Source organism: Leopardus geoffroyi, chromosome A1 (assembly GCF_018350155.1).
Source record: "Leopardus geoffroyi isolate Oge1 chromosome A1, O.geoffroyi_Oge1_pat1.0, whole genome shotgun sequence".
NCBI lineage: Eukaryota > Metazoa > Chordata > Mammalia > Carnivora > Felidae > Leopardus > Leopardus geoffroyi.
The window spans coordinates 121,887,713-121,914,705 of NC_059326.1; the positions used below are offsets into that span (position 1 = coordinate 121,887,713).

Sequence of the window (26,993 nt, forward strand, 5' to 3'; positions counted from 1 at the left end):
GTCCGTACCTGGTAAGTTTCAATGGGGCGGTTTTCCATGTTGAGATCCCAGACTTTAACGGTCAGATAGTCTCTGGTCATGATATACCTCCCACTGTGGCTGAACTTCACATCCGAAATCGAAGAGATAATTTCAGAGAAAAACGACCTGTTGCTTGGATCTTCGGGCTCTTCAAAAACTGCATGGCAGAAGCAAAACAAGACAAAATGAGCACATCCTTTTCAACTAACTCTACCATGTATGGACCAGCTAGAAAGACAACAGTCTAATTTGGAGTAGAATCTTCAGAATGTGAGTAAGGTACTAATAGAGAACCGTCATCTCCCTGGAAGCAGAAAGTGGTTACTGTTTCTGTATTTTCCTTCTCATGGAAGGACTCACATGGGCCTGTACATTGATGGATCTAGCCCTGAGCATTTCCAAGCTCCAGGTCTATGGATCTACCTCTGTTACACAATTCCCCTGGTCTTTGTGGGTCACCTCATATATCAAAACTTGGAGTCATCTGAGATGCCTAAAAATGTGTTTATGGGTTTTTTTTTAGATATAAAATTACATACTGTACAATTTCCTCATTTGAAGTTTATAGTTCATTGTTTTTGTCAGTATAATCACATACTTGTATAAGCATTGCAACAATCTAAATTTCAAACTTTTCATCAACTAACCCTCAAAAATTCCATACCCATTTGCAGTTACTTCTGCTTCCCTACTCCTGCAGCCCTAGGAAATGACTAATCTGTTTTATGGTTGTATGAAATTACCTAATCTGGAAATTTCCCATAAATGGAATTATACAATGTAGGGTTTTCCTGTGACTACTTTCTCCCTTAGTAAACTGTTTCCAAGGTTCATCCATGCTCTAGTGGATATCAGCACTTCATTCCTTTTGATGGGTGAATAATAACTCATTGTATGGATATACCAGATTTGGTTTATCCATTTATCAGTTGATAAACACTTGGGTGTCTACTTTTTGGCTATTACACATAATGCTGCTATGAATATTCATGCATAAGCTTTTGTGTGGACATTTATTTTCCTATCTCTTCAGTCATGGTTTTGTTTTTTTTTTTAATTTTTTTTTTCAACGTTCATTTATTTTTGGGACAGAGAGAGACAGAGCATGAACGGGGGAGGGGCAGAGAGAGAGGGAGACACAGAATCGGAAACAGGCTCCGAGCCATCAGCCCAGAGCCCGACGCGGGGCTCGAACTCACGGACCGCAAGATCGTGACCTGGCTGAAGTGGGACGCTTAACCGACTGCGCCACCCAGGCGCCCCTCAGTCATGGTTTTTAATAGTGTTGCTTTGCTGAGCCTCAGTCTTGTCTTTTGTGTATATTGTCCCTTTGCTCTGCTATCCAGGCACTTCTTACCTCAGTAGCTTCAGCTGATTTCCACTTACACGAATAAAGGCACAGCCCCTCAGTTGGACAACAGAGCCCATCAAAAGTTGTTGTAACATGTCGATCTTGATTTTGAACTTCTCTGGTTCAAATGGAATATATAGAACATAGCTTAGGTGCATTTTGAGTGTTCCCATTTCTAGGCCTGATTGTTCTGTCTTCACAGACTGAAATCCCTCTGGGCTCTTAGGCCTCATCCTTCGCATACCATCTTTGCCTTAAATGATTTTTTTTCACGGAAGCCCCCCACATTTGGTCTGGCCCACTTATTTAACAAGACCTCTGGTACTCTCACATTGCTATTTAACACTTTGCATGTTTGTCTTACTGCAATTGCAGTGCGAGCTTCTTTTTGGTTTTTCTTTGTACTTAAAGACTTGGGCACAAATGTTCAATAAACATGTGTTGCTTGATTAGAACCAAAGTTAGATAAATGAATGAATTCTTTGCCATCTGCGTGCTCAGCATGTATGATGCACAGTTACAGACATTTGCCCATACTTATTTTTAACCTAAAATAATGGCAACTGAGTATGGTTTCACTTAAGTGTTTGTATCACAATCTTAGGCTGAACCAAACACCAGCCTGCAGGTTACTTCCCTAACATATCCTCCAGAGATTTCTCGTTCCTGCTCTACACAGAGTCAGTATCCAATTCTATGTAGAAAACCCACGAATACAATGGGTTCTCTTTCAAACCTTGTTGGAGCAGCCAAACCAAAATCGTAATTTTCACCTAACCATGTAAGAGAACAACAAAAAACCCTCATCAATCAGAACTGAACTTGAAAATTAAGCCCAGTGAAACAGAAAAACCTCTTGGATTTTGATCAAGCATTAATGAAGGCCCCTGGCCTTGAAAACTAGATTTTCACATTAGTTTCCCTTCAAGGGAATCTCATTAGAACTGGGCACTTACAAACGCCAGGCAAGCTCCATGCCAACATCTCAATAGACAAGCAGGAGCCCCGAGGCTTGGTCATCTCCACCTGATGCACCTGCAGTCAATGGGAAGGGATAAGCAGACCTACTCTGGAGTCCATCAATTTCTGCCTCTGTCACTTACCAGCTGTTCACATTTTATTTACTACACCGAGATTCAGTTTTCCCAGCTGCAGAAGGGGGATGCATATTGCTGGGAACATATGATTGACACATTGTAGGTTCTCAATAAATGTCAGGAGCTATTTTTATCCTCATTAGCATGCCCTGCTTCTCCATCAGCCAATCATATTTTATTTGAGACTGAGACTCTGGGACTGAGGACTACAGAACTTGTGGGCTATTTAAATGACATAAAGAATGTTTACAAGGTTATACCTAGCAATCTGTTCTCCACACATGTGGCCTACTGGGATGCCACTGTAGCAACCTTGTAAGGCCCGAAAATGACAGCCCCAGAAGATGGAGGTGAGATTAAAGATGACAATTCTTTCATCAGCCCACTACCCATTCTTATGTACGACACAGAGGGCAGGCTATAGGCAATGTACTGGCCAGCATAGCACTTGGCACCTTATACCATGTGTATGCATATCCAAGTCTCAATTTTTTTAAATGTTTTTATTCATTTTTGAGACGGAGAGAGACAGAGCATGAGCAGGGGAGGGGCAGAGAGAGAGGAAGACACAGAATCCGAAGCAGGCTCCACGCTCTGAGCTGTCAGCACAGAACCCGATGCAAGGCTTAAACTCACAGACTGTGAGATCATGACCTGAGCTGAAGTCGGACGCTTAACTGACTGAGCCACCCAGGGGTCCCGCATATCCAAGTCTTAATACCAAGTTGATGACTTACGTTCATTCATTCAGGAGCAACACTGAATAGTACTGATAATTACTGCTGACAGGGAGCTTACTATGTTCCAGGCCCTGTGCTTTACATGCTTTATCTCATTTAATCCTTACACTAGTTCTCTGACATAGAAACAATAATTCTTTATTTTACAGATGTGAACAACTAAGGCAGAGAGAGGAGGTGTCACCAGGGGACAACAGAGCTAGACTGAGGTACAGCTGCATTTTGCACTCAGATCTCACTGACTTTCAAGTCCTTGTTCTTAACCATGAATCAATTCTGCCTAGTGTCATGTACAAGGGCTTATTTTAGTAGCTGTAAGAAGGTAAGCAGGGTAGCATCTACATAGAATCACCGAATCACCAAGCAGAAAGGCTCTTTTCGCCCTAATGATGACACTAAATATTTTAAATTGTGTATTAACTAGAGGACAGTGAGTGGAGGGGCTCTTAATGATGCTTGGTCCTATTCTATCCTTTTTATAAAGCCAAAGTCCTCAAAAGAAAAAACTCATTCCCAATATTTATGGAACACAGTTTCTACACAACGGGCTCATGGGTTCAAGCCTTACACCATCATCAGCAAGCATAGTTGGGGACCTCAGGACTTTGTATGACCCTGTGAAGATGTCTACACCACAAGAAGCCCAGACCCTCAGGCCACCTCTAGCCCTTGCATTATTATTTTTTTTAAGTTTATTTTGAGAGAGACAGTGCATGTGGGGGAGGAGCAGAGAGAGGGATAGAGAGGATCTCTGTGCTGACAGCAGTGAGCCTGAAGCAGGGCTTGAACTCACGAACTGCAAAATCATGACCTGAGGTGAAGTCAGATGCTTAATCGACTGAGCCACCCCTGAATTCTAATGTCTGTAGCCTGTCAGCAGTGAGGCAACCCCTCCTCCCACTGCCCCATTCCTCCAGTTTATATGCATTGACCTTAAATATATTTTGTGTCTCCTAATACATAAGGTCTATGAGGGGAGGGAGTTTTGTCTGTTTTGTCCTGCCATATTCCTTGAAACCTAGGACATACTCAGTAAATACGTTAGATGAATGGATATTGACAACTCATTTTAAGTCTTACAGGAAAATAATACTTATCTATTAATTCAACAGGTCCTGAAAGGAACCTATCAAAGCAATGCTTTATTCACCTCAAATTTGTTTCAATTCCTTCAAAAGTATGAAAATATATATTCCATAGGAAGTCATCTGTAATTCAAGGTTTTCACTAATTCACCCTGAACAATTAGTTGTCAGCTATTTAAGTGTCTTTGATATGCAATGACACATGTGCAGAGTACTTAGTACATTACCTAGAACATACAAATAAAAACCATGTGTTGTTGGATGGACACAGGCCAGGCCCTGTACTACATACCAAGGACACAAGGAACAAGATAGATCCAGTCCTACTCTCATGGAACTCACAGGCCAGAGGAAGAAACACATATTAAACAATCATACAAATTTAGTTATAGACACGAATAAGTGGGATTTTACTGCATTATCAGAGGGAAAGAAAGGAGCTAGTGGAATACAAACGGAACATCACTGTGTGGTCCATGTAATTTACTAAACACATGATGCAAAAGGATCCAGTGCTTGAGTATTTCTCTTGGTAACCTCTGGCTTGGCATTAAATGTCCTGCTGACCTGGGGGCGCCTAGGTGCTCAGTCAGTTGAGCATCCAATTCTTTTTTTATTTATTTTTATTTTTTTAACATAATTTATTTTCAAATTGGCTTACATACAACCCCAGCGCTCATCCCAACAAGTGCCCTCCTCAATGAGCATCCAATTCTTGATTTCAGCTCAGGTCATCATTTCAGGATCATGGGATCCAGCCCTGCATCAGGCTCCAAGCTGAGAGTGGAACCTGCTTGCGATTCTATCCCCCCTCCCCCCACTCCTGCTAGTGCTTTCTCTGTCTTAAAAAAAAAAAAAAATCTGCTGACCTACATGGTTTCCAACTAGCTTCTAAAACACAAAGACATCAGGAGCAGGAAAGAAGAGACCTGTGATGGAGAGAAGAACTTTGCTCCCTTGGTGAGGAAACACTCTTGATGACAATCCTAACAGTCCAGACTAAGGCACTGGGCAAGTGTCAGATTTGCCAACAGGGAGCTAGTGTGTCAGAGACCCCAATGACAACTGCCAACAGTAATGACATCTATCATTTCTTGGTCCTCATGCTTTGCACACCTTATCCCATTTACTGCTCAAACTTTTCAGGGAGATATTCTCCCTGTCCTTATTGATGAGATAGACCAGGATAGGCTGAGTAGCCTTGCTCAGGATCACACAGCTAGTGAGCAGTAGATACAGGCTTTACTATTACACTGTCTCCACAATCAGGCCTTCCCTCATTCTGTCAATATCATTTCTCTCTAATGTTCCATATGCCCCTGTGAGCTCCCACTTCTGTGCCTCGGCTCCTCCTTATCTCCTCATGTACCCATCAAACCATTGTGGGATACTGGAAAGGACATCAGCCTGGGAGGGGAGGATGCTGTTGGAATCCAGGCTGGACACAAATTAGCCGCTCCTAATACCTACTCTGTTACACTGGGTGCTTTGCATATATTAACCTACTCAGTATTCACAGGTATTATTTCCCTTTTGGACAATCAGTCTAGTCAGTCAACTCAGGCATGGATCCTACTGTTGGTAGGAGGCACGACAAGGATTTTCACTTGGTCTGTTCCCAGACTATGCTTTTAACCTCTGATCTGCCTCTGATTTCAATGGCTGGACCACTCTCAGCTCTGTGGAACTATTTTCTTGTCTGTAATGTGAGTCAGGATTGTCTACCACGTGCCTCCCACCTCTCAGATGGTAAGATCTATGAATTCCAGTGATCTCGTCTTTTCATTTTCCTCTCCCAATTCCCAGTATTCTAGACTAGCCTTCCCAAGGTGACTTCAGCAGAGCACTCAGGAATATGTCAGGGATTCTAGATTCTAAGTCAAAAGAGCCTGGGAAACTCCTATTCAGTTTTGGGGGTTGACATTACAATTAGCCTATTAAAGGTGCTGAGAAGTCCTGCAGGCAGAGAAAAAATGAATGATTCTTTAGGAATCCAGGTTTCTCAACTTTTTCACTATTGAATTTTGGACAGATAATTCCCTGTTGTTGGGGCACTGAGGGATGTTTAGCAACATCCCTGGCCTCTGCCCACTAAGTCTCCAAGCCCTGGGTGGGACAACCAAAAAGTCTTCAGATACTGTCAACTGTGGCCTGGGCTGGCATGACTGCTCCTGGTTGAGAATCACTGCTTTGTCCTGCCTTTAGATCTTACTGGATCACACCGTCTCCCTCCCCACTGTTTTTTTATTTTTATTTTTATTTTTTTTGGACAAATCCCTTGCAGTCCAGAGTTTCTCTAGTACAGAGTTCCTCTGGGAAATTGCAATGCTATAGGCAAAAGCAACTGACACTTCTTTTAAGTTCTATAGGCTGCATGAGGTGTCCGGTGCAGAAAGAATTTTGTATTATAACATGAACAGATAGGAATATGTCTGCATGGGACGAAGAGTATTATTCTTCATGGTGCATAGCTCAGTGCTGTTCACCTGACAGAACTCAGATGACAGGGTAACCTAAGCCAGTATCAGAATCCTGGGGAAGAGGTGACATAACAGAGAAAGAATTAAGAAAACTGCTGAGTTCGGAGGAACGTAAAGCTAAGACCACCTATGTTACAACGGGGACAAAACCAAGTGGGAAGCATGTCACATGCCCGTGGTGGGCTCTGGGGACAAGAGAAGGGAGGCTGGAGGGAAACCAGTTTGAAAAGGTGGTACCTGCATGTGGCTCCATGCACTGGCCCTCACAGTAAACACTGCACAGGAGCTTACGGCCATGGTGTGGGGGCTGAGGCCACAGGTGGTTCCAGGCTTGGCAGGCCTAGGATAAAGTCCAGCTCTGTGACTTATGAGTCGTGAAGCCTTGGACAAGTGACCTGCCTTCTTCCAAGCTTCATACTCCTTAGCTATCACATGGAGATGAGAGGAGTGGCTAGCTACCTTATAGGGTGGCTGTGGGACAGATGAGATGGATCTTTCCTGGAGCGCTTAGCGCCATGCCTGGACCCAGAATCACACGGAAGACGGCAGGGAACAAGCAGGTGGTGCTTTGGGCGGACGTGGTATTAAAGCAGTGTTTTTCCACTAGGGTCAGATTGTAAGTGCTACCAGTTATGAAATCGATTTCTAGGTCTTCTAACTGGACTGGAACCCAGGCACACAATAGCTTGTCTCTGGGTTATCACTTGGAACACACCTTCCTCGGTACAGGTGGCTGGGATTTGGTGCTAGACTTCACTGCGACCTGGGTGTGGATGATTCAAGCAGAAGAGAGGGAGAATAAAGGAAACAAGGCAGGCAGACATGAAGGTCTGCTCATGACGAGAAGGGCACAGACTCAAAATCACGCATGGGGTTTTAAATTGCTCACTTCTGCTGACATTTCTTCTGTGGAGAAGTGCAGCTGGCATGCTTCTGTGTTTGGAGACATGGCTGACAATTTCCCCATAATGGGGACACAACTACAGAGTGAGGCAGATGGCAATTTTCCTTCAGAGATATGCAGGCAACAGTTTTGCCCCCGGAGAGAAAAGGCTTGGAAATTGAGATGCAAGGCAGTAATTTTTACTATACAGAAGACACATCCAATAATTTTTCCCAAAGAGAGAAAGGGCCAATAATTTTCCCACGGAGGGTTGGAACTCCCATGGCCTGATAATGCTGGCCTTCATCCAGCTGAGGTCAGTGAGAGAAGAAGTGTAAGATTTAACTAGTGGCTACTATACTATCTCGGGCCTAATGACACAGTCCCCAGATATGGGCTGCAGAATGGGAAATGGGATCATATTAAGACTCGGAGGAGTCTGAATTGGCAAAGAGTGATGCCCAGTTAGTTGCCCTTAGCAATTTGCTGTTCTTAAAAAAATATTTCTGTGTGTATCATATTTTCTTTAAATGTTTTTTTTTATTAAATCTTTTTAACGTTTACTTGTTTTTGAGAGAGAGAGAGAGGGAGAGAGACAAGTGAGCAGGGGAGGGGGACAGAGAGCGAGACAGAATCCGAAGCAGGTTTCAGGCTCTGAGCTGTCAGCACAGAGCCCAATGTGGGGCTCAAACTTACGGACTGTGAGATCATGAACTGGGCCAAATTCAGAAGCTTAACTTCCTGATCCACCAGACACCCCTAGCAATTTGCTTTTTATATAGCCCTTCATTAATTCTACAAATAATTGTTCAACAGTGAACACTGTAGCAATACAAGGCACAGCATCATGGAGACTGAGCGATAAATCTAGAAGGAATTACATTGGTTCCTGACTTTTGTATAACTTTTCAAAATACTTAAGCATGTATGATATTTCACAAATAGATCTTCTAATAAATAATCATTCAGAGTTAAGCAATAACTTGTCAAAATTGTTTTGTCAACAACAACATTGTTGTTTTGTCAAAAAAGTTGTTTTTTTCGGAGGGAGGAGAAATGAGACAGTCTGGTGGGATCTGATCTGGCTGGTGTGATCAGGGAAGGCTCAATAACAGCCTGAAGCTTGAGGGATCAGTAAGTACTAGGTATCTCAGAGGTCAACAAACCTCCCCTGTAAAGGGCTAGACAGCAGCTATTTCAGGCTTTCAGGGCCATTTGGTCACTGTGACAGCCACTATGGTGTGAAAGCACACACCATATGTAAACAGATGACCATGTATTCCCATAAAGCTCTCTTCATGAATACTGAAATTTCAATTTCATCTAATTTAAAAAAAATTTTATTTTGAGAGAGCGAGAGCACATGTGCACACACACACAAATGGGGGAGGGGCAGAGAGAGAGGGAGAGAGAATCCCAAGCAGGCTCTGGGCTGTTAGCACAGAGCCCGACATGAGGCTCGGTCCCATGACTGTGGGATCATGACCTGAGCCAGTATCAAGAGTCAGACACTTTAACCAACAGAGCCACTCAGGCGCCCCTCATCGAATTTTCACATGTCATAAAACAGTATGGTTCTTTTTCACTTGACCATTTAAAGATGCAAAATCCTCACTCTTCACTAGAGTTGAACAAAATGGGGTGGGCCAGATTTGGCCTGGAGACCATAGCCTGCTGACCCTTGTAAGACATTGAGGGGATGGAGGGTGCTCCTAGGCTAGACAAGTGCATTTCAGGGGGATAGTGGGCTATGAGGACTCCTGCTGGCAGAGAGACATCGTGTGGAAAGCCTGCAGGATCAGATCATGGCTCAGTAACTGCAAATTGCTTTCTTCAGGTCTGTCTGCCAGGCTGGTACTGGAGAAGCAGATAGGTTTTGGAGTCAGACATATTTGGGCTAGAACCCATATAGGCCACACTGTCTTTTCTGATTTTCTGTAACTTTCTGAGACTCAGATTCCTTAAGATGCAGCTAGCTACTGGGGCACCTGGGTGACTCAGTTGGTTAAACATCGGGTTCTTGATTTTACCTCAGGTCGTGATCTCACGGTTCATGGGTTTGAGCCTTGCATCAAGCTCTGTGCTGTCAGCTGGGGGCCCACTTCAGATCCTCTGTCCACCTCCCCATCCCTTCCCCCTCACTCTCTCTCTCTCTCTCTTAAAAATAAGCATTAAAAAATAAAATGCAGATATTAAGAATCAAAAAGGAGAGAAGCTGGCAGGACATCTACAGTAGTGCCTGGCACACGGCCAGAAGTCAACAAATATTAGCATCACACACTATTCAACCAATGTGCACTGAGTGCCAATAGGTATAAGGCACTTTGAAAGGTGCACGGGTTAGGGGGCAAGAGAGATGAGGACCCTGTGCTCTTTGGTTCTTTCTTCAACAAGGAGGGGGCCCCCTCCCTTATCATGCCTGAGAGCTTTTTATTAAAGAAAGAAAAGGCGCTTGTTGCTCTGTGGTAGGAAGAAAAGGCTCCCTGAGCCAAAGATGTCCACACCCTAATTCCTGGAAGCTGTGACTATCTTACAGGGCCAAAGGGAATTTAGGTGGATCATTACCTGACGTTAAGCGAGGGGAGAATATGCTAGATTATCTGGTTGCACCCTGTGTAATGACAAGGGGTCCTTATGAGGGAAAGAAGAGGCAGGAAAGTCCGTGTCAGAGGGATGCAATAGAACAAAGTCTCCGCCACCAACTCTGGCTCAGAAACTGGAGGAAAGGGGCTGGGGGCCACGGGATGGGGGCTGCCTCTAGAATCTGGAAGAGGCAAGAGAACAGATTCCCCTCCCCACAGCCTCCAGAAGACAACACAGCCCTGCAGACACCTTGATGTTAGCTCAGTGAGACATATTTTGGACTTGTGACCTTCAGAACTCTAAGTCTGTATTGCTGAAAGTCACTACATTTACTCTGTTTGTGGTAATTTGTTACGGGGGCAATAGGAAATTGACACTCCACTTTCCTCAAATTATCCACAGTGGAAGGGGACAGAGTGTGCGTGCTCTCTTGCCCAACAGGTCTCTGGGAAGCTGGTGTGATGTCCCTGGGCCTGGTGGCAGCTCTCTCTCTCTCCCTGTGGGTCCCCGAGATGCCCACTCCTTTTCAGCAGCTGCTCCTCCAGAGCTGGCCTGGCAAGCAAGCCAGCACGGGTGGTGATGGGCTTGCTGCTTTCAAGGGAGTTGGTGAGCCACCATGGCTCAGCCACCGTCTCCTCCCTGCGTTTCTGCCACTGCCCTGCTGCTGCTGTACCCACAGGCTGACACAGTCCAGGGAAACCAGAACACAGCAGTTGCCAAGATAGCAACCCAGGTGGCCCAGACTCCACGAGGATTTAGCAGAACATGAGACTACATGTGGTCCCACTGAGTGCTGGATAGTTCTTCCCAAAGCAATGCCCCCTCACTGCAAGACACCTACAGTGACTCCCCACTGCCACTAGCCAGTAGTCCCACCTCTTCTGCCTGGCATTCAGGGCCCTTCGTATCAAGCCTGAGATCGGCACTGCAATGTTACTGACCCTTTCTCTTCTGTTCAAATACTCCACAGTGGCCTCACTGGCCTACTCATCATTTGCACTGAAGTCAGAGAGCGCCTCCCTCCAGTGGCCAGGCACACAGTGATACAGATGAAGCATGTACGGGCTTACAACAAGAAGTGGCAGGGACTGTGGCAAACTATAGTGTCCACAACCTATAAAGAGGGCCGCTTCCACTCAGCTCCAGTCAATGGCTACCATGTGGGAATGTGGGTCCAGCAGAGTCAGAGCATCTCATTTGTAAAGTCTAGATTTTTCTGAAGAATCCAGATGTTTCAATGTTAGCAACCAATTAAAAAATTGTAGTGTGTGGTCAAACAAAATTCACATTTCAGCCACATGGGTTGTGGCTTGTGGTCTATGGTTTACATGCTGTAATAACGATGACCAATGTTTATGGAACACTCAGCAGGCGCTAGCATTTGATGCACGCTGACTTAGCGTGGACTGCTTCTGCAGAATAGAATAGATGGGAGGCTTATTAATAACACAAAGTGCTCATAGTTCCCTTTTTTTTTTTTTTAAGGAGAGAGTGAGAGTGTGTGAGTGGGGGAGAGTGGCAGAGGGAAAGAGAGAATCTTAGAATCTTAAGCAGGCTTCACACTCAACCAGGAGTCTGATGTGGGGCTTGATCCCATGACCTGGGGATCATGACCTGAATCAAAATCAAGAGTCATATGCTCAACCCACTAACACCCAGATGCCCCCACATGCTCACAGTTCTAGAGGCTGCAAATTTGAGAATAAGGTGCCACCAAGATCAGGCTCTGGTGAGGGCCCCCTTTTGGGTTGCAGCCAACCACGGTCTTGTTGTATCCATATGACAGAGAGGGTGACAGAGCTCTCTGGGGGCGGACTCATTTATCAGGGCATGAATCCCTATGTGTGGGCTCTATCCTTGTGATGTAATTACCTGTGAAGGGCGCCACTTTCACATTGGGGGTTAGGATTTCAACATATGAATTCTGAAGGAATACATCCAGTCCAGAATAGCACCTCTCTCTGCCCCTCCCGTGCTTCCTTTTCCACCTTCAGGGCTCACTGTCTCTTCCAAGAAACCTTCTTTGACCACTTCAGCCCACTATGTACTTTCCTTCCTTTTGCTGGGTATTTTGGCCACCCTCTCTATTTTCCTGTTATTTAAAAAAACATATATTCAGGATTCACAAGGAGCTAAGCAATCCTAGTGCGGGAGCAGGGGAGGGGGGGCGGGTCCCACAGAAGGGGAGCAGTACTGATGGCAGTTGTGGTACCCGCCAGGCACTGTCCAGGGTAAGAATGGTCTGCATCTCCCAGCTGAGGAATCGGGAGCCAGAGAGACTGGGACCACATGCTCCCTGAGTAAGGACAGCATCTTAGAGCCTCATTAGCTCTGGGGTTAGGCATTTATCATAAGGGGCCTCAGCTGGAATCTGTGATCTAAAGAGAGAGGAGGTGAGAACCTGTGTTTGGCTGAGGGCGTACCTGCCAATCTAAAGGCTGAATTTGGGATAACATCCACAGACAAGTTTATTAATTGGGCCTGTTTGTCCTTCCTTTGTGAGGATTAATCACTTATTAGCCAAGTGGGGCTGGTGCCTTTCTGAGAACTGTCATTCTGGAAAGATGTCGATTGGAGATTTCTGAGCACATTCTCTCCAGCCCGCAGCAGTAAAAGGAGGCGGCTCCCATCCAGACAAGATGACAACTTGGCAGTGGGTGTCTCGACAGGAGCCTAATGAAGAAATCTGCTAACAGCGAGGCCTGGCTTTTCAAGTTCTTATATTTGTTTTTTCCCCTCCAGTATAACCTCTCCGGGTTATACTGGGTGAATGGCAAAGGCACCGGCGGGGTCCTTATGCCTCCCACTGCGGAAGTACACGGTCCTCTAGCCACTGGGCTCCCAGAACAAAATGGCTGTGTCCGCAGGCCCCTGGGCCCACTCCATACATGACAGGTTAGAGACTTCTTATCTCCCTCTCTCTTTCTCTTTCAAAATTTGTTCCCAGCAGGAGTCTTGGTGCAGCTGCTCTGAGAGAAGCTTGTGCTCCCTGGGGAGCCTCCGCCCAAGTGGAAGGGACTGTGAATGTGTGGTGTGTGGTCGTTATTAGGGGTGACTGCTGGGCAGCTGGTTGTCATGGCACCACAGACGCCAGGGCTGCATTCCCAAGATGTCACCATTTTCCAGGCTGGATACATAATCACTGCAATAAGAGGCATCAACACGGAGAGGGAGAGAGGGGCGGCTCCCTGCTGACAGTAATCTCCTTGCAGAGCAAGGAGAGGGGTTCACGGCTGAGCAGGGCGGTCCAGCCAGACATGGGCCAAGCAATGCATGAAGAGAAACCTGGAAGCAGGCTGGTTATTGCTTCATACTGGTGTTCTCACAGCTCCAGTGCCACGCCTGTGTTCCCAGCACTGCTTTCTACACAAAAACAATGTTCCCAACCCGCTGACAGTTGGACCCGTGTCTTGAATGTTCCTGGAGCATGCATATATGGTGTACTAACAGCTGCTGTGTTGGAGTACATCTGCCAGGCCCTGTGCTAAACTCTACATAAGTAGATAGTCCATTCCATTCGCATGACATTTCTGTTTTCCAGATGAAGAAATGAGGCTCTGACCATTGTCTGCCGCCACACAGAGGCACAGCTAGACTATAAACCCAGCCTCACCTCTCTGGGCCACTATTGGTCCAGACTACTACTGTTCTCTGGTCCCATGATGAGAAAGGGCAACCCTTCAATCTGCAGACGATGGACAGCAGAGCACAGGGTCCATTAAAATGACTCAGAATGGTCTAACCAATCACTGTGTGCTCTCACCAATCACAGAGCATTAACCAGAGTGGAGCTGTCTCTTAGACCTAACGCAGAACGCTAGGGGTAATGTGGAGAAGAGTCACCAGATTTGCTGAGCACATCTTTACCTGCCAACCACTCTGCTCTCCTATTCCTCACACATACTATCACCACATGGGCTCCCCCTCCCCTCCAAGGAGCCTCCAGGACCTCGAAGCCTCTGTGCTCTGATGCAAAGAGAGAACACGTTTTGCTATCACTGTAGAAAACAAAGGCTGTGACCCTCAGCAAGCACTTTTGCTTAATGACTTGGACATGGGGAATGAGGGACACTCTGTATCCTGTTCTCATTTTGAATTTGGCCAAAACCTAAGCGATGTCTTCATGGTTACTCACGCCCTTCCCTGCAGGACACTCTAGGAGCCCACTCAGTAGGTGCGCAGGAAGCATGGTAGCCTGGTAAAGGTTGATTTCCTAAAAGCCAGACCTTGCCAGTGGAATGCCCGAGCCCTTCCCTGCTGTTCCAGGACCCAGCTTACCCAGCCACCACCCCCTCTGGCCTGGTAAGGCAACGGTGGGAAGTATTTCTAGGCATCCTTTCTCAACAACTTCAGCCACAGGCTGCAGACCTGGTTTGAATCTAGGTTCTACCTATGACTAGACCTTTGACTTTGCATAAATTATTTGCTGTTTTTGAGTCTCTATTTTCTCAACTATAAGTCTCAGCTCATGGATTGTTGGGATAAGAACAAAATACTCATAAATACTGAGTGCTTTCTGTGGGCCAGGCTTTATCTCACTACACCCTCATCACAGTCATATAATGCAGGCTCCAGTATTGTCCCCGTTTGTGGAGGGAGACACCGAGGCTTACAGAGGTAAAGTGCCAGAAGTTAGGTGCACATTATCCACACCAGGTTTGACTGACCCTAGAGCCAACGCTGTTGATCACTGTAGTTGACATCCTCTCTCTATCCTCATTAAAGCCTGGTTTCCAAACCACAAGAGTCTCACCAATACCTATAACTAGCCTTTATGGTTTACCTTCAGGAACTTCAACAGAGCTGGGAACCCAATGTCAGAAAGCTTTTAGGTGGCCACTCTGGTCTACTGCTTCCTCTTCTACTCCCTGTCCCCTCTTCTCCCTCCCACTGACACCCTGCCCCCCATCTCCTTCTGGACGGCTGATGAACAAGCAATCACTTCTTTCCCTGAACTTTGAGAACAGAGCTCTTAAGGTCTGATCAGGACACAAACGTCAGAACATCACAAGACATTACACTATCACCCTTAAAGCTGCTTATTATATATACCTTGGTATTAAATAATACATGATTTTGTACTACAGTCTGTTATTCAGACCACAAATGTTGCAGGAAAACTTCTAGGAGGAAAGCATAAAACTGAGAATTCTGAGTTTTAGCTCTTTTGATTTTCTAACACCCTGATGCCTTCATTTATGTACTTGGCTTCAGAAGCACAGCACTAGTGTCCTGTGAGACACACACTACATTCTAGCTGTCTTTTACAAACAGGTCTCCTATTATTCATTCGTTCATTCATTCACTCATTCATTCATTCACTGAACATGATTTACTATGCAGGATATGTCAGGTGCTGTTCAAGGAATGCTTCTGCTACTTAATGACTTCCTTAGGTGCAAGCAATCATGTGCTGTATTAACACACATTTGTATTTCAGTGGCTCTACAACGACATGAATAAGAAGAATCTCAGTAAGTAGGGACTGAAAACTGCTATGATTTAGAACTTTGGGGGAACACCCAGGATACAATGAGGATGGCATCTGGCGTTGCAGTTCATTTTGACAATGTAACATGATATTCAGCATAAATACTACGTAGTCAGTGTTTTCTCTCTTGGACACTGGAAATCTAAATTTCACATTCAATTTTAAATGAACTCTATGTTAGAAACATTCCATAGTTTCACATCCTCTTGTCTGAGATAAGTACACGGAGCCAGAAACCGCAACTTACACGTCTGTCTTTCTCACTGTGCTTGGCACAATACCTTACTTACATTTATTGACTGGTTCCTTGCTTTGTGTGAGTCTCACCATCTTTTTTTCTTAAGCTGGGTGATCCCATTTTCTGATATGTAAACTCTTCAATGACAATTTCATTACATTATGGGGATTTTGAAATGATACCAAAATTTCAGGATGCATTAGTCGACCCCAGGATTAAGGATGCCCATCCATAAGAAAAATCCTATTTAAATTCTTATGTTCAGGTTAAAGATGTAAGAAAAGATATAAGCAAGTATCATTACAAGCTTTGTGGGGGTGAGGCTTCCCCTGCCCTCTGGCTGCCTCTGGGCTGTGCTTGAGGACCATGGGAGGCCAGCAGGTGCTTTGAGTAATTCCGCAGATAAAGGGACTCGCGCTGATGGGGCTGGATGCTGCGTGAGTGGACAGCAGATCTCACAACTCAGTTATTGATGCCACCTACTGAGCTGTCAAAATAGAATTATGTGAACTGCACAGGGGGCTCGAATTAGCCGATATACTTAAACGTGGGTCAATTACACACACGAGAGATTCCCCATTCCCTTCTCTATCCTTCAGTGCTGGGCAAGTACTACTGAACGTGGCTGTATTCATTATAGGAAGAAATAAACCCATGATAAAGCCATGATCTTTGTTGGTGTATTAGCCTTAACTTTTCTGGGTTCTCATTTCCTCAAGCTGCAAAAAGGAAGAAAGAGTCTGAACTCACAGGATTGTGTGAGGATCCATAAGGTAACAAACAGAAAGGGCTCTGTAAATGGTGAAGTGCTAAACAGCAGAAGGTAGCAATATAATCATTTATGCTTTTTTTTTTTTCTTACAGGAATCTGTGAGTCCACGGAATTTGTGAGTTTCTTCCCGAAACTGTCTTTCCACTAGTCTATGTCAGCTCATTCACTGCTCTCCATCGGGGCATGTGCTTAGACCAAAACGCTGGGCATCATCAGCATTCTTCCCTTTACCTCACCTTCCAGACCTAGATTTCAAACAAGTCCTGTTAACTCTACACTCAAAGCACAGCCTGCATTGGGCCAGTCTTCATGTAAGCCACTCCTATCTCTTGCCTGGACCGTTTGCTGCCTTTCTAATTCTTCTCCCATCATCCACTCTTCCTCCTCATGTTTCATTTGCATAGAGTGATATATTTACAAGTCCACGCATGACACTCCTTTGCACAAGCCCTTCTAGATTTCTCCCTCCTACATACATAAAAGCCAAATGCCTTACCTTTGCCCTACAGGGCTACCAAGTTGCCTGACTCCTGAGCCCTGTGCATGGAATACAATGGGAGTGAGGCCTGGGGGTTGTGTGGGGGTGACTCCTGAGTCCAAGTGATCCCCCAAGGACCTCTAGTGACTTCTCACTATAGTCCTCAGTGACCTGGGCTACCAGCCGGCTCCTTCTAGTTCCCCGCACGCTGCTCCCTTACACCAAAGACAGACAAGTTGGTCTCCTTTCCGCCCCTGCCAAGCACAACCTACCAAGCACAGTTCAGATTCAGAGCCTCTGCATTTGCTGCTGCTACTTCTCCAGAAACACTTTTCACCAAATCCTGCATTATCTTGTTTGCCTTTGTGGCTGTGCTTGTTGTCAATCCATCTACTTGGATAGCGTGCCATGAGGGCAGGAAGCATCATCTTCCTACCTCCTGGAACAGAGCCTGACATAGAGTAGCAACACTCAATATTTGTTAAATAAATGAATAGTGGGTTGATTACCATCATTTCACAGATTCCTCCTCTTCCCTTTATTTTGCCTACCTACAAATGCCAGTGCATTCCCAACACTAGAAATGAGTGAACACAGATGGAGTCAACCACTCTGTAGTGTGAGCCTTTTCAGTTGAATAAAGAGAAGCCCCGCGTGCAAATTTATCAAGCTCCATGACTATAGCTGTTCTACAAGCATGTGTTTAGCACCTTCACTATGCGAAGTGCAAAAGGGACAAATAAAGAGCTTCAGCCATAATGGAGGAAGCTTTTAGTGGGAGAGACAGGAATGGAAACAGATAATTTCAACCAATAGTATCAGGTGGTCAGGTGGAGGGCACTTAGTCCTACTTGGTGAAATTTGAAGAATATGGTAGGCAGAATAATGTCTCCTCAAGGAGGTCCACATCCTAATCCCCAGAACTCAAGAATATTTTACCTTTCATGGCAGGGAACTAAGATTGTAAATGGAATTCAGGCAGCGAATCAGGTGACTTTAAAATAAGATTAGTTTAGATTACCTGGATGGATGCCATGAATCCTAAAAGTCCTCACAAGTGGAAGAAGAAGGCGGGAGAGCAAAGTCAGAGTCATGTGATGAGGTAAGGACTTGTCCCACTGTTGCTGGCTATCAGATAAAGGGGCCATAAGCCAAGGAAGGGGGGATAGCCTCTTAGAAGTTCAAACAACAAGATGTGGATCCCCCCACCCAGAGCCTCTAAAGCAACACAGCCCTGCCAACACCTTGATTTTGGCCCATTAGACCCCATACTAGACTTCTGACCTACAGAACAATTAGATGATTCATTTATGTTGTATTTCATCATGAAATTTGTGGTGATTTGCTACAGCAGCCATAGGAAACTAACACACAGAGGAAGAACTGAACTTTCTGATATCACCTGTGGTGGGAAGGGACAGGCTACCATAAGACCTATCCTACCTGGGCCAATGCCTCTCCCAAGGGCAAATTTCTTCCAGGTATTCTCTTGACTAAGGTTTTCTTGAACCTCAAATGCAGGATGCTTACCCAGTTCCTGAGACTGCTTTGCCAGTGATGGCTTGTCATGGATGAGGAGGACAGGCAAGCTGGCTTTGAGACGTCCCAAGCCCAAAGCAGCCAGAGCCACCTAAGACATCATGACCAGCCTTTCCTGTTCTGTGTCTCTGGGGCTGCAGCCCTGTGCCTGAGCCACTTTTGGCTTCACTGCCTTCTTATCCAAGACCCCTAGGTGGGGAGAGGGCAGGGTCTGGGAAGGCGTCAACTACTAATGAATAACACTCTCCTCCAAAATTAATAAGCCTTCCAGTTCTTAGGAAAATCCACTCAACTGGAGTCTCCAGGATGACTAATTGACAGAACTGGTTAAATTAATCAAAAATGGAAATGAGGATGGGGGAAGGGGGAAGGGATTCTATTTTTACTCTGTGGCTTGCTTGGGTCTTGCTTGCTCTGTTGCTAATAGCTGCTAAGCTTGAATGGGGTCGATGCTGGATTGGGTAGGGGGAGGGCTGGTTTTAGTGAATTCTACTCCTTGCAGCAAGACTCTGGCTTTTCGCCAGAAGGGGGTGGTGTCTGTGTGTTTGTAATCCTGTCATCAGGCAAAAGCATTTTAATAAAGGGCCTGGTATTTTTCAACTTAACCCTCCCTAGAATAAATACTGTTAATTATGTCCCCAATCAACACTCATCCCTTTTGGAAGCTGTGTCAAACCTCAGAGATTTTAAGATTCACTGCAGATGCAATCTTAGCTGATGTCTTTAGGCACATTCCATCAGAGACCGGGAGAATGAACCTTGGTTTTATTAAGGGATCTAGTGGTCTAGAGAAGCAGGACTTGGCAATTAAGTTTGTCGATGAGGGTGAATAATGAGACAGTGGATTTCATGTTCTCTACAAGGGCAGGGTTAGTTCTGCAATTGGAAACCATTAGGTTGGGGGATCCAGCTGATGGGGATTATATAAAACCCCCATGCAATAATTCTTCTGGATATTAGCAAAAGATCATGCTTCTTCTCCAGCTGCCAAACAGCCAGGAGAAGGAGAAGAATCAATTCTTCTCTTGGAAGCAGACAGACCTGGGTTCAAATGTTGGCTCCTTCATTATGATTTGGGGCAAGTGTCTGCACCTCTCTGTGCTTCATCTGTAAATTAGAATTACTAGTACCAACCCTCAAGTGTTGTTGTGAGGCTTAAACAAGATACCGAAGGGTTCAAAAAGAATAGCCATCCCCTCCACTACACACACTTTTGGAGGAAAATGGAATTTCTGATTTGGATTTTCAGGTTGGCCATCAAACTGTACCCCATTTGCAATGGAAATCAGGCTATTTTCTCAATGACCACACTATTCACTAAAACACCTCAGACTTTATGGCCTAAAGTACTTGTAGCTTTCCCCTACAATGTGAAAGAATCAGATATCTTCATACCAGCCCCGTGATAACTGATGTAAGTGCACTGCAGGGTTGATGGTGACAGTCCCTAGATAGACAGCCTGCCTTGGTTTCACGTGAAGGAGGGAATGTTGTGGCCAAATCTCAAGCTGCAGATTTGTCTGTGCAGAAGGGCCTTGTTCATGGAATAGAACGACCATGGGCAGTGGACTCATTGGTGGAGCCAGTGCAAGGGCACTGGGGCTGCAGAGCTGCCCATCACTGCTGCAGGCAGGGGCCCCAGCTCCTTACCCTGGCCTTCTCTCTCTCCTCTTGGCTTATACACCACTGCTCCCCACCCCTTGTTCTCCCCTTCCCCGATTCGCTCTTACCTCCCTGACAGCCCTTGTTCTCCCCTCCCCCGTTTCCTTCTTACCTCCCTGGCAGCCCATACTCAGCCTCTTGTAAAAGACCACCTCCTCTTCCCCCAACCCCACCAGGAAGTGTTGGTGTGCCTCCGTCCTCTACTGTCCACTCCTCCTCATTTGCACCCTCTCCCCTAAGTGACTTCACCCCATCTTATGGCTTCAAATATCCTAACAGCTCATGACTCCTAAATTCTACATTCAGCCCAGACCTCTCTTCTGACTTCCAGACTCAGGTGTCCATTTGTTGCAGACTTCTCCAAGTGGGCAGATCAGAGACCTCTCAGTCTGGCACATCCAGAAGAGAACACTTGGGTTTTTCCATATCAACCTGTTCCTTCCTCAATCTCCTCGTCTCAGTGTACATCACCACTATGCCCTCAGGTGCTCAAGACCAAAACCTATGAGTTATCTTACCTCTTTCTATACCTTTGCACTGCCGGCCTCTCAGCAGGTCTGATGAGCCCAGCCTACTCAGGAGATTCTGAATCTGGCCACTTACCACCTCGTCACTGCCCCCATCCTGGTCAGAGTCACTATCATTTCTTCTCTAGACCGAGGCAAGAGCCTGCTAATTGGTCTTTCTGCTTCCAGGCTTGCCACCCCCTTTTCTTTTGAGAACTCTTTTCTTTCTCATTTATTTCAGAAAGAGAGAGAGAGACAGAGAGAGACAGAAAGCACTGGGGAGAGGGGCAGAGGGGGAGAGAGAGAGAATCCCAAAGAGGCACCACATTCAGAATGGAGCCCAACACAGGGCTCAATCCCACTACCTAGGGATCATGACTTGAGCTGAAATCCAGACTTGGACCCTCAAGTGACTGAGCCACCCAGGCACCCTGAGAAGTCTTTTAAGGCCATAAACAGTACTAGTCACTTTTCTGCTTAGAACCATCTACTAGCTTCCACCTCACTTTAAATGGAATCCAGCTGCTCTACCTGGTCTACAAGACTACTTATCTGTCCCCCAATTACCTTTTCTGCCTCCTCCTCTATTCCACTGCTCAGCCTACCAGCCTCCATCCACTGGCCCCTCTTCTATTCTTTGAACACACAATGTTGTTCCTGTGTGAGGACCTTCATACGTTATCTCTGTCTGCTTTTGACAATTCAAGTCTCAGTCAAAGGCTTTGCCTTACCACCTGATGTAAACACCTCCACCCAGGTATTCTTTTTTTTTTTTTTTGAAATTTTTTAACGTTTTTATTTATTGTTGACACAGAGAGAGGCAGAGCATGAACAGGGGAGGGGCAGAGAGAGGGGGAGACACAGAATGCGAAGCAGGCTGCAGACTCTGATCTGTCACCACAGAGCCCGATGCGGGGCTCAAACTCACAGAGTGTGAGATCATGACCTGAGCTGAAGTCGGATGCTCAACCGACTGAGCCACCCAGGTGCCCCTCCATCCAGGTATTCTTTAACCCTGTTTAATCTGATGGCTTTATCACTGTGTGAAATTAACTCGTTCATTTGTACATGGCATGAATTTTGTCTCCCCACTCTTTGCTAATGTAAGCTCTGTGAAGGCAGGAATGAGTAGGTGTTGAATAACTCTTAGTGGAGTAAGTGATTTCTAGTATCCTGGTTAAAGAGCACAAATATGGATCAAACCTCAGCTCTGTCTGAACACTTGGTGTTCTCTGTCCCAAAAAGAACATTTGGTGGCCATAAGAGTATCATTTTCCCTCTTCCTCATCTGCAACATGTGACTAATGATGGTATGTGCCTCACAAGGCTGTCAGGAGGATTGAATGAGCGCATAGCCTGGCTTACTTTCTGGATGTCATAAAATGTCACAGAAATTAGCTGTGATAATGGCTGCTGACATTACCACATCTACAATTGTTGCTGCTGCTGCTGCTCCTGCTGCTCCCGTTCCCACTTGTAAAAGACACACGTGGGAGGGAAGCAGGCTGGCACCATCATCCCAACCATATCTGACATGAAGCTTGTATGGGCCGGGTGCTGTTCTAAGGCATCATGGTGTTTTCTCATCTCATCTGCACAAGTACCCTGTAAAGTATGCACTACCACTGACTGGTTCTATTTTATAGATGAGGAAATTGAGGCACAGAGAGGTTAAGTAACCTGTTCCAGGTCCCCCAGTTACCATGGACACAGACTAAGGGTGGATGCTGATGCCATATTGACTTCTCTCCCCTACATTGGCCCTGTCTCTGAACTCACTTGCTACTGTCAGTTTAGTCTGGATGAAGGGAAGAAACAAAGTAGAAATGTTCTGGGCTGTGCTCATGGGGAATGCTACGGACTGAATGTTTGGGTCCCCCCTACCAAATTCACATGTTGAATTCTCATCCCCAGTGTGATGGTATTTTTAAGTGGGGCCTCTGGGAGGTGATTAGGCCTTGAGAGTGGAGCCCTCATGAATGGGATTAGTACCTTTGTAAAAGAGAGTCCACAGAGAGCTCCCTCACGCCTCCCACCATGTGAAGACACAGCAAGATAACACCTATGAACCAGGAGGTGGGTCCCCACCAGACACTAAATCTGCCTGGGCCTTGATCTTGGACTTCTCAGCCTCCAGAACTGAGAGAAATAAATGTTGGTTGTTTAAGCCACCCAGTCTACGGATTCTATCATAGCAGCTTCAGTGGATGAAGAAAAAGAACAACAAGGACTCGGCACCTGCCTCGCCCATCCCAGTACTGAAGACAGGTGCCATCAAAGGGAGTGTGGAGCGAATCTATGTCTCCACCCTGGAGCCAAGGCACGAAGCGGGGCTCTCCTGTTATCCACGGAGGTCAAATTACAGAAGTAGAAATACAACCTGGGGGAGAGGGGAGGAAATCTGAAAAATAGGAAAGTTGCCTGTATTTTACATCCGACCCCACCCCTTGTCCACAGGCCTGCCAGTCCCTGTCTACACCTACTCTGCTCACAGTGCTGCACTCATGGTGAGTCTGTAGCTGTGGTCTGCCTTAACGTTTAATGGGATCCCCTCCTACTTGCTCCACCTTTAACTGCATCCACAGGTTGTGGGAAAGCTAGCCTCTGTGGCCCTTCAGGGGACCCCTTTCTCCACTTCTGTCTGAGGATCTTACCTGCTGCTTTTCTTGCTGGCAGCCAGTGCGCCCGGGATCCACACCTGAAGTGTAGGTTCCAGGGCTTGTGCACTTGATTTTTTTCACATCTTCAGTTATGCACCGAATTGTGCCCCTCGCTGCCCTAATCCTCAGCATCTCAGAATGTAACTGTATTCGGAGGTAGGGTCTTTATAGGGGTAATTAAATTAAAATGAGGTCACTAGGGTGGACCCTCATCCAATATGCTTGGTGTTTTTAACAGAGGGGGAGTTTGGGACACAGACACGTGTGGAGGGAAGAAGATGTGAGGAAACAGGGAGAAGACAGTCATCAGTAAGCCAGGGAGAAAGGCCTAGAATAGATCCTTTCTGCCCAGCACTCAGAAGAAGCAAACTCTGTGAATGCCCTGATTATCAGTAAGCCAGGGAGAAAGGCCTAGAATAGATCCTTTCTGCCCAGCACTCAGAAGAAGAGAACTCTGTGAATGCCCTGATCAGTAAGCCAGGGAGAAAAGCCTAGAATAGATCCTTTCTGCCCAGCACTCAGAAGAAGCGAACTCTGTGAATGCTGTGATCTAGGAAACCTGGTGCCCGAACTGCAAGACAATTAGGTTTTGTTGTTGAAGCCACCCAGTGGGTGGTTTGCTACAGGGACTCTAGTGAGTAAGTGAAAACACCCTCTCACCCTCTTTTCCCATCTGCCTGCCTTTCCACTACACATGTCCAGTGAAGCTCTACTTGTAAGCCAGGCACTATGCTAAGTATTGGTAATTCCGTGGTTGGTAAGATAAAAGTCCCTGCCCTCAGAGAGATTACATTCTAGGTGGAGGCGGGGTGCGGGGGGGGGGGGAGATGCAGAGAAAGAAAAGCAAACATCTATAGATGAATTCTATGAAAAAATAAAGAAAGAAAATAGGGTGCAAATAGGGGTAAACAGGGAAGTTCTCTCTGAGGCGGTGATGGTTTCCCAGACACCTAAAAAATGAGAACAGTGCAGACAAGGGGGAACATGGTGGGAGACCATTCCAGGCAGAGGAATAGCCTGTCCAAAAGCCCTGAGGCGGGAAATGTCTGGGTCTATGTGACCTAAAGGCAGGTCCACGTAGCCAGACTCTGGGCAGCTGAGGTTGGAGAGGTGAGCAGGGACCAGATTTCACGCAGTGCACTAGAGAGGAGTTCGGATGTAATTTCTCTTTCATCTCTGAGTTGTCATTCATCATACCTGGCCAGTTTCTTCACCCAACTGCCAACAGTCATGCCTTGAAAAGGAAAAGCGTGGTTCAGCCCAGCCTATCAGCTGCTGTCATCAGCACCCTATTGTTTTAGGCATTAAAATCTCAAACTGCAAACACAACCCTTGTCACTACCGCCAGAAGGGATAGGAAAAAAAAACAGAGACGAGGGAGAGAATCCTCCCTCCCAACCCCTGCTGACTATGCAGAGTGAGGGACATATGGAAATTAATATATGCAGCTCTGATAACACGAATCTCCTCGGCATTTTGATTAAACGCGGACGGTTATTAAATACTCTCCTTCTCAGAGCTCATCTCCGAAAGCCAATGTTGCTTTTCATTTTGAACTCTGATGAACTGTCTCAATTCTGTTCACACACCTTGGCTGCGCCGTCATCCACTGAAGGCTGGCGTTTGAGGAGGATGGAGAAAATCAATATGAAATGTCAGGCGAGAGGTCAGATTGAAGTCGTTCTCCCAGCCGGCAGGAGCCCAGGCGGCCGCTTACAGCAGCCGAACAAAGGGAGATGTGCTCTGAAGAAGGTCGGCACTTTGGACGAGTCAGGAAAATGAATTTTGTTCGCTTCTTAATTAGATTAGGAGGCTGGTGGCTGGCAATTCAGGGCACCGCAAGCGTCAGGCGGGGGCATGGGGAGGCAGGGCTGCGGCAGAGGCCTTCGGGCCACTTGCTAGCTCCTGGGCCTCCCCAGAGACTGTCCCCGGGCTCTGCATCTCGAGGGCTATGTGACCCAGGCTGTGGGCAGCAGCCCCTGGCTGTGCAGCTTTCCAGGCCTCCTGCTTCTGTGGGCCCCGTGACCCTTCCCTGTTGTCTCACAGGGAACTTCTCAGCTGTCAGGTCACAGCTGGAGGGCCCTGCCTGGGGTGTAGGCTCCTTGTTCCATTCCGTCATAGCACCACGTGCTTTTCTTTCATACCGCTTATTACAGGCGCAATGTCATATCTGTTTGCGATTCTCTGATGAGTGGGTCTTTCTCCCTTCATGCCAAGGTTAATTTTATGTATCAACTTGACTGGGCCATGGGGTGCCCAGGTATTTGGTCCACTGTTATTCCAGGTGTTTCTGTGAAAGTGTTTTTGGGTGACATGAACATTTAAATTGACAGACTGAGTGAAGCAGATTGCCCTCCCTAATGTGGGTGAGTCCCATCCAATCAGTTGAAGGTCTGAATAGAATGAAGGGCCGGCCCTCCCCAAGTAAGAGGGAATTCTTCCACCTGACTCCGCTGAGCTGGCTTTGTACTCCAACTGAAAATACTGGCTCTTCCTGGGTCATGAACCTGCTGGCCTTCGGACTAAAACTACACCATCAGCGCTCCTGGGTCTTAGGTCTTTGGACTTAGACTGGAAACATATCACTGGCTTTTGTGGGTGCCCTGCAGTACCAGTGTGGATCCTGTGACTTATCATCCTCCAAAATCACATGGGCCAAATATTAAAATAAACCTCTCATACACACCCATGTTTATGTATAGATGAGACTATCTGTCTATCTATGTACCTCCCTACCTACTACCTTTCTACCTATTTCCTATTGGTTCTATCACTAACAAAGACAGTTAGCTCTAAGGGGGAGGAAACCAGGTATGGTTTCACTTACCATTGTGTCCCCAGTCTGGTAAAGGACCTGACATATAGTATGTGCTCAACAAAACCTAATTAAATAAATGAATAATGGGGCTTCCTATATCTGGGAAAGGGGTTGGAGTCTTAGCACTGCACACCTCCAGGTCTGGAACCAGGGGGTTCGGGAGGAATAAGTGTGGTAAGTGCTGCTGCCATTTACTGCCTCCTGTGTGCCCAGCAGATGCCAGGTTCTGACACACAAGATGATGTTTACTTCTTGTAAGCAACCAGCTTGACAAGGCTGTCCTGATTATTTCTACTTTTCAAATGAGGAACTGGGGATTCAGAGGAATTAGACAGCTTGCCTGAGGTCACACAGTGACTGAATGTCAGAGTGGAGTTCTGATTCCAAAGCTTCTGCTCTAAACTTTTCTAGTTCTGGGAGTTTCTAAGGCCTTATCCTTTTTCCACCCTGAGTTCAGGGGTCCTCAAGCCTCACCATGAGATTATTCCTCAGTGTCTGGGTCTGACTCCAAAGCCCAAGCTCGTGTCTGCCACTGTGGGCGGTGAGCACCCTGGGGGTCCTCGAGCCATCTCTGGCACTCACTTTGCAT

General features: G+C 46.2%; 1 protein-coding gene across 11 annotated transcripts in view; it reads right to left on the reverse strand.

Annotated features, from left to right (window-relative positions):
• PPP2R2B (protein phosphatase 2 regulatory subunit Bbeta) overlaps positions 1-26,993 on the reverse strand; it is a 512,334-nt gene that overhangs the window by 12,028 nt on the left and 473,313 nt on the right. For all 11 annotated transcript variants that reach the window (XM_045492888.1, XM_045492878.1, XM_045492850.1 and 8 more), the window contains one exon: positions 9-178. In XM_045492888.1, coding sequence (XP_045348844.1) covers positions 9-178 — 170 coding nt within the window. The remainder of the gene's footprint in view (positions 1-8; positions 179-26,993) is intronic.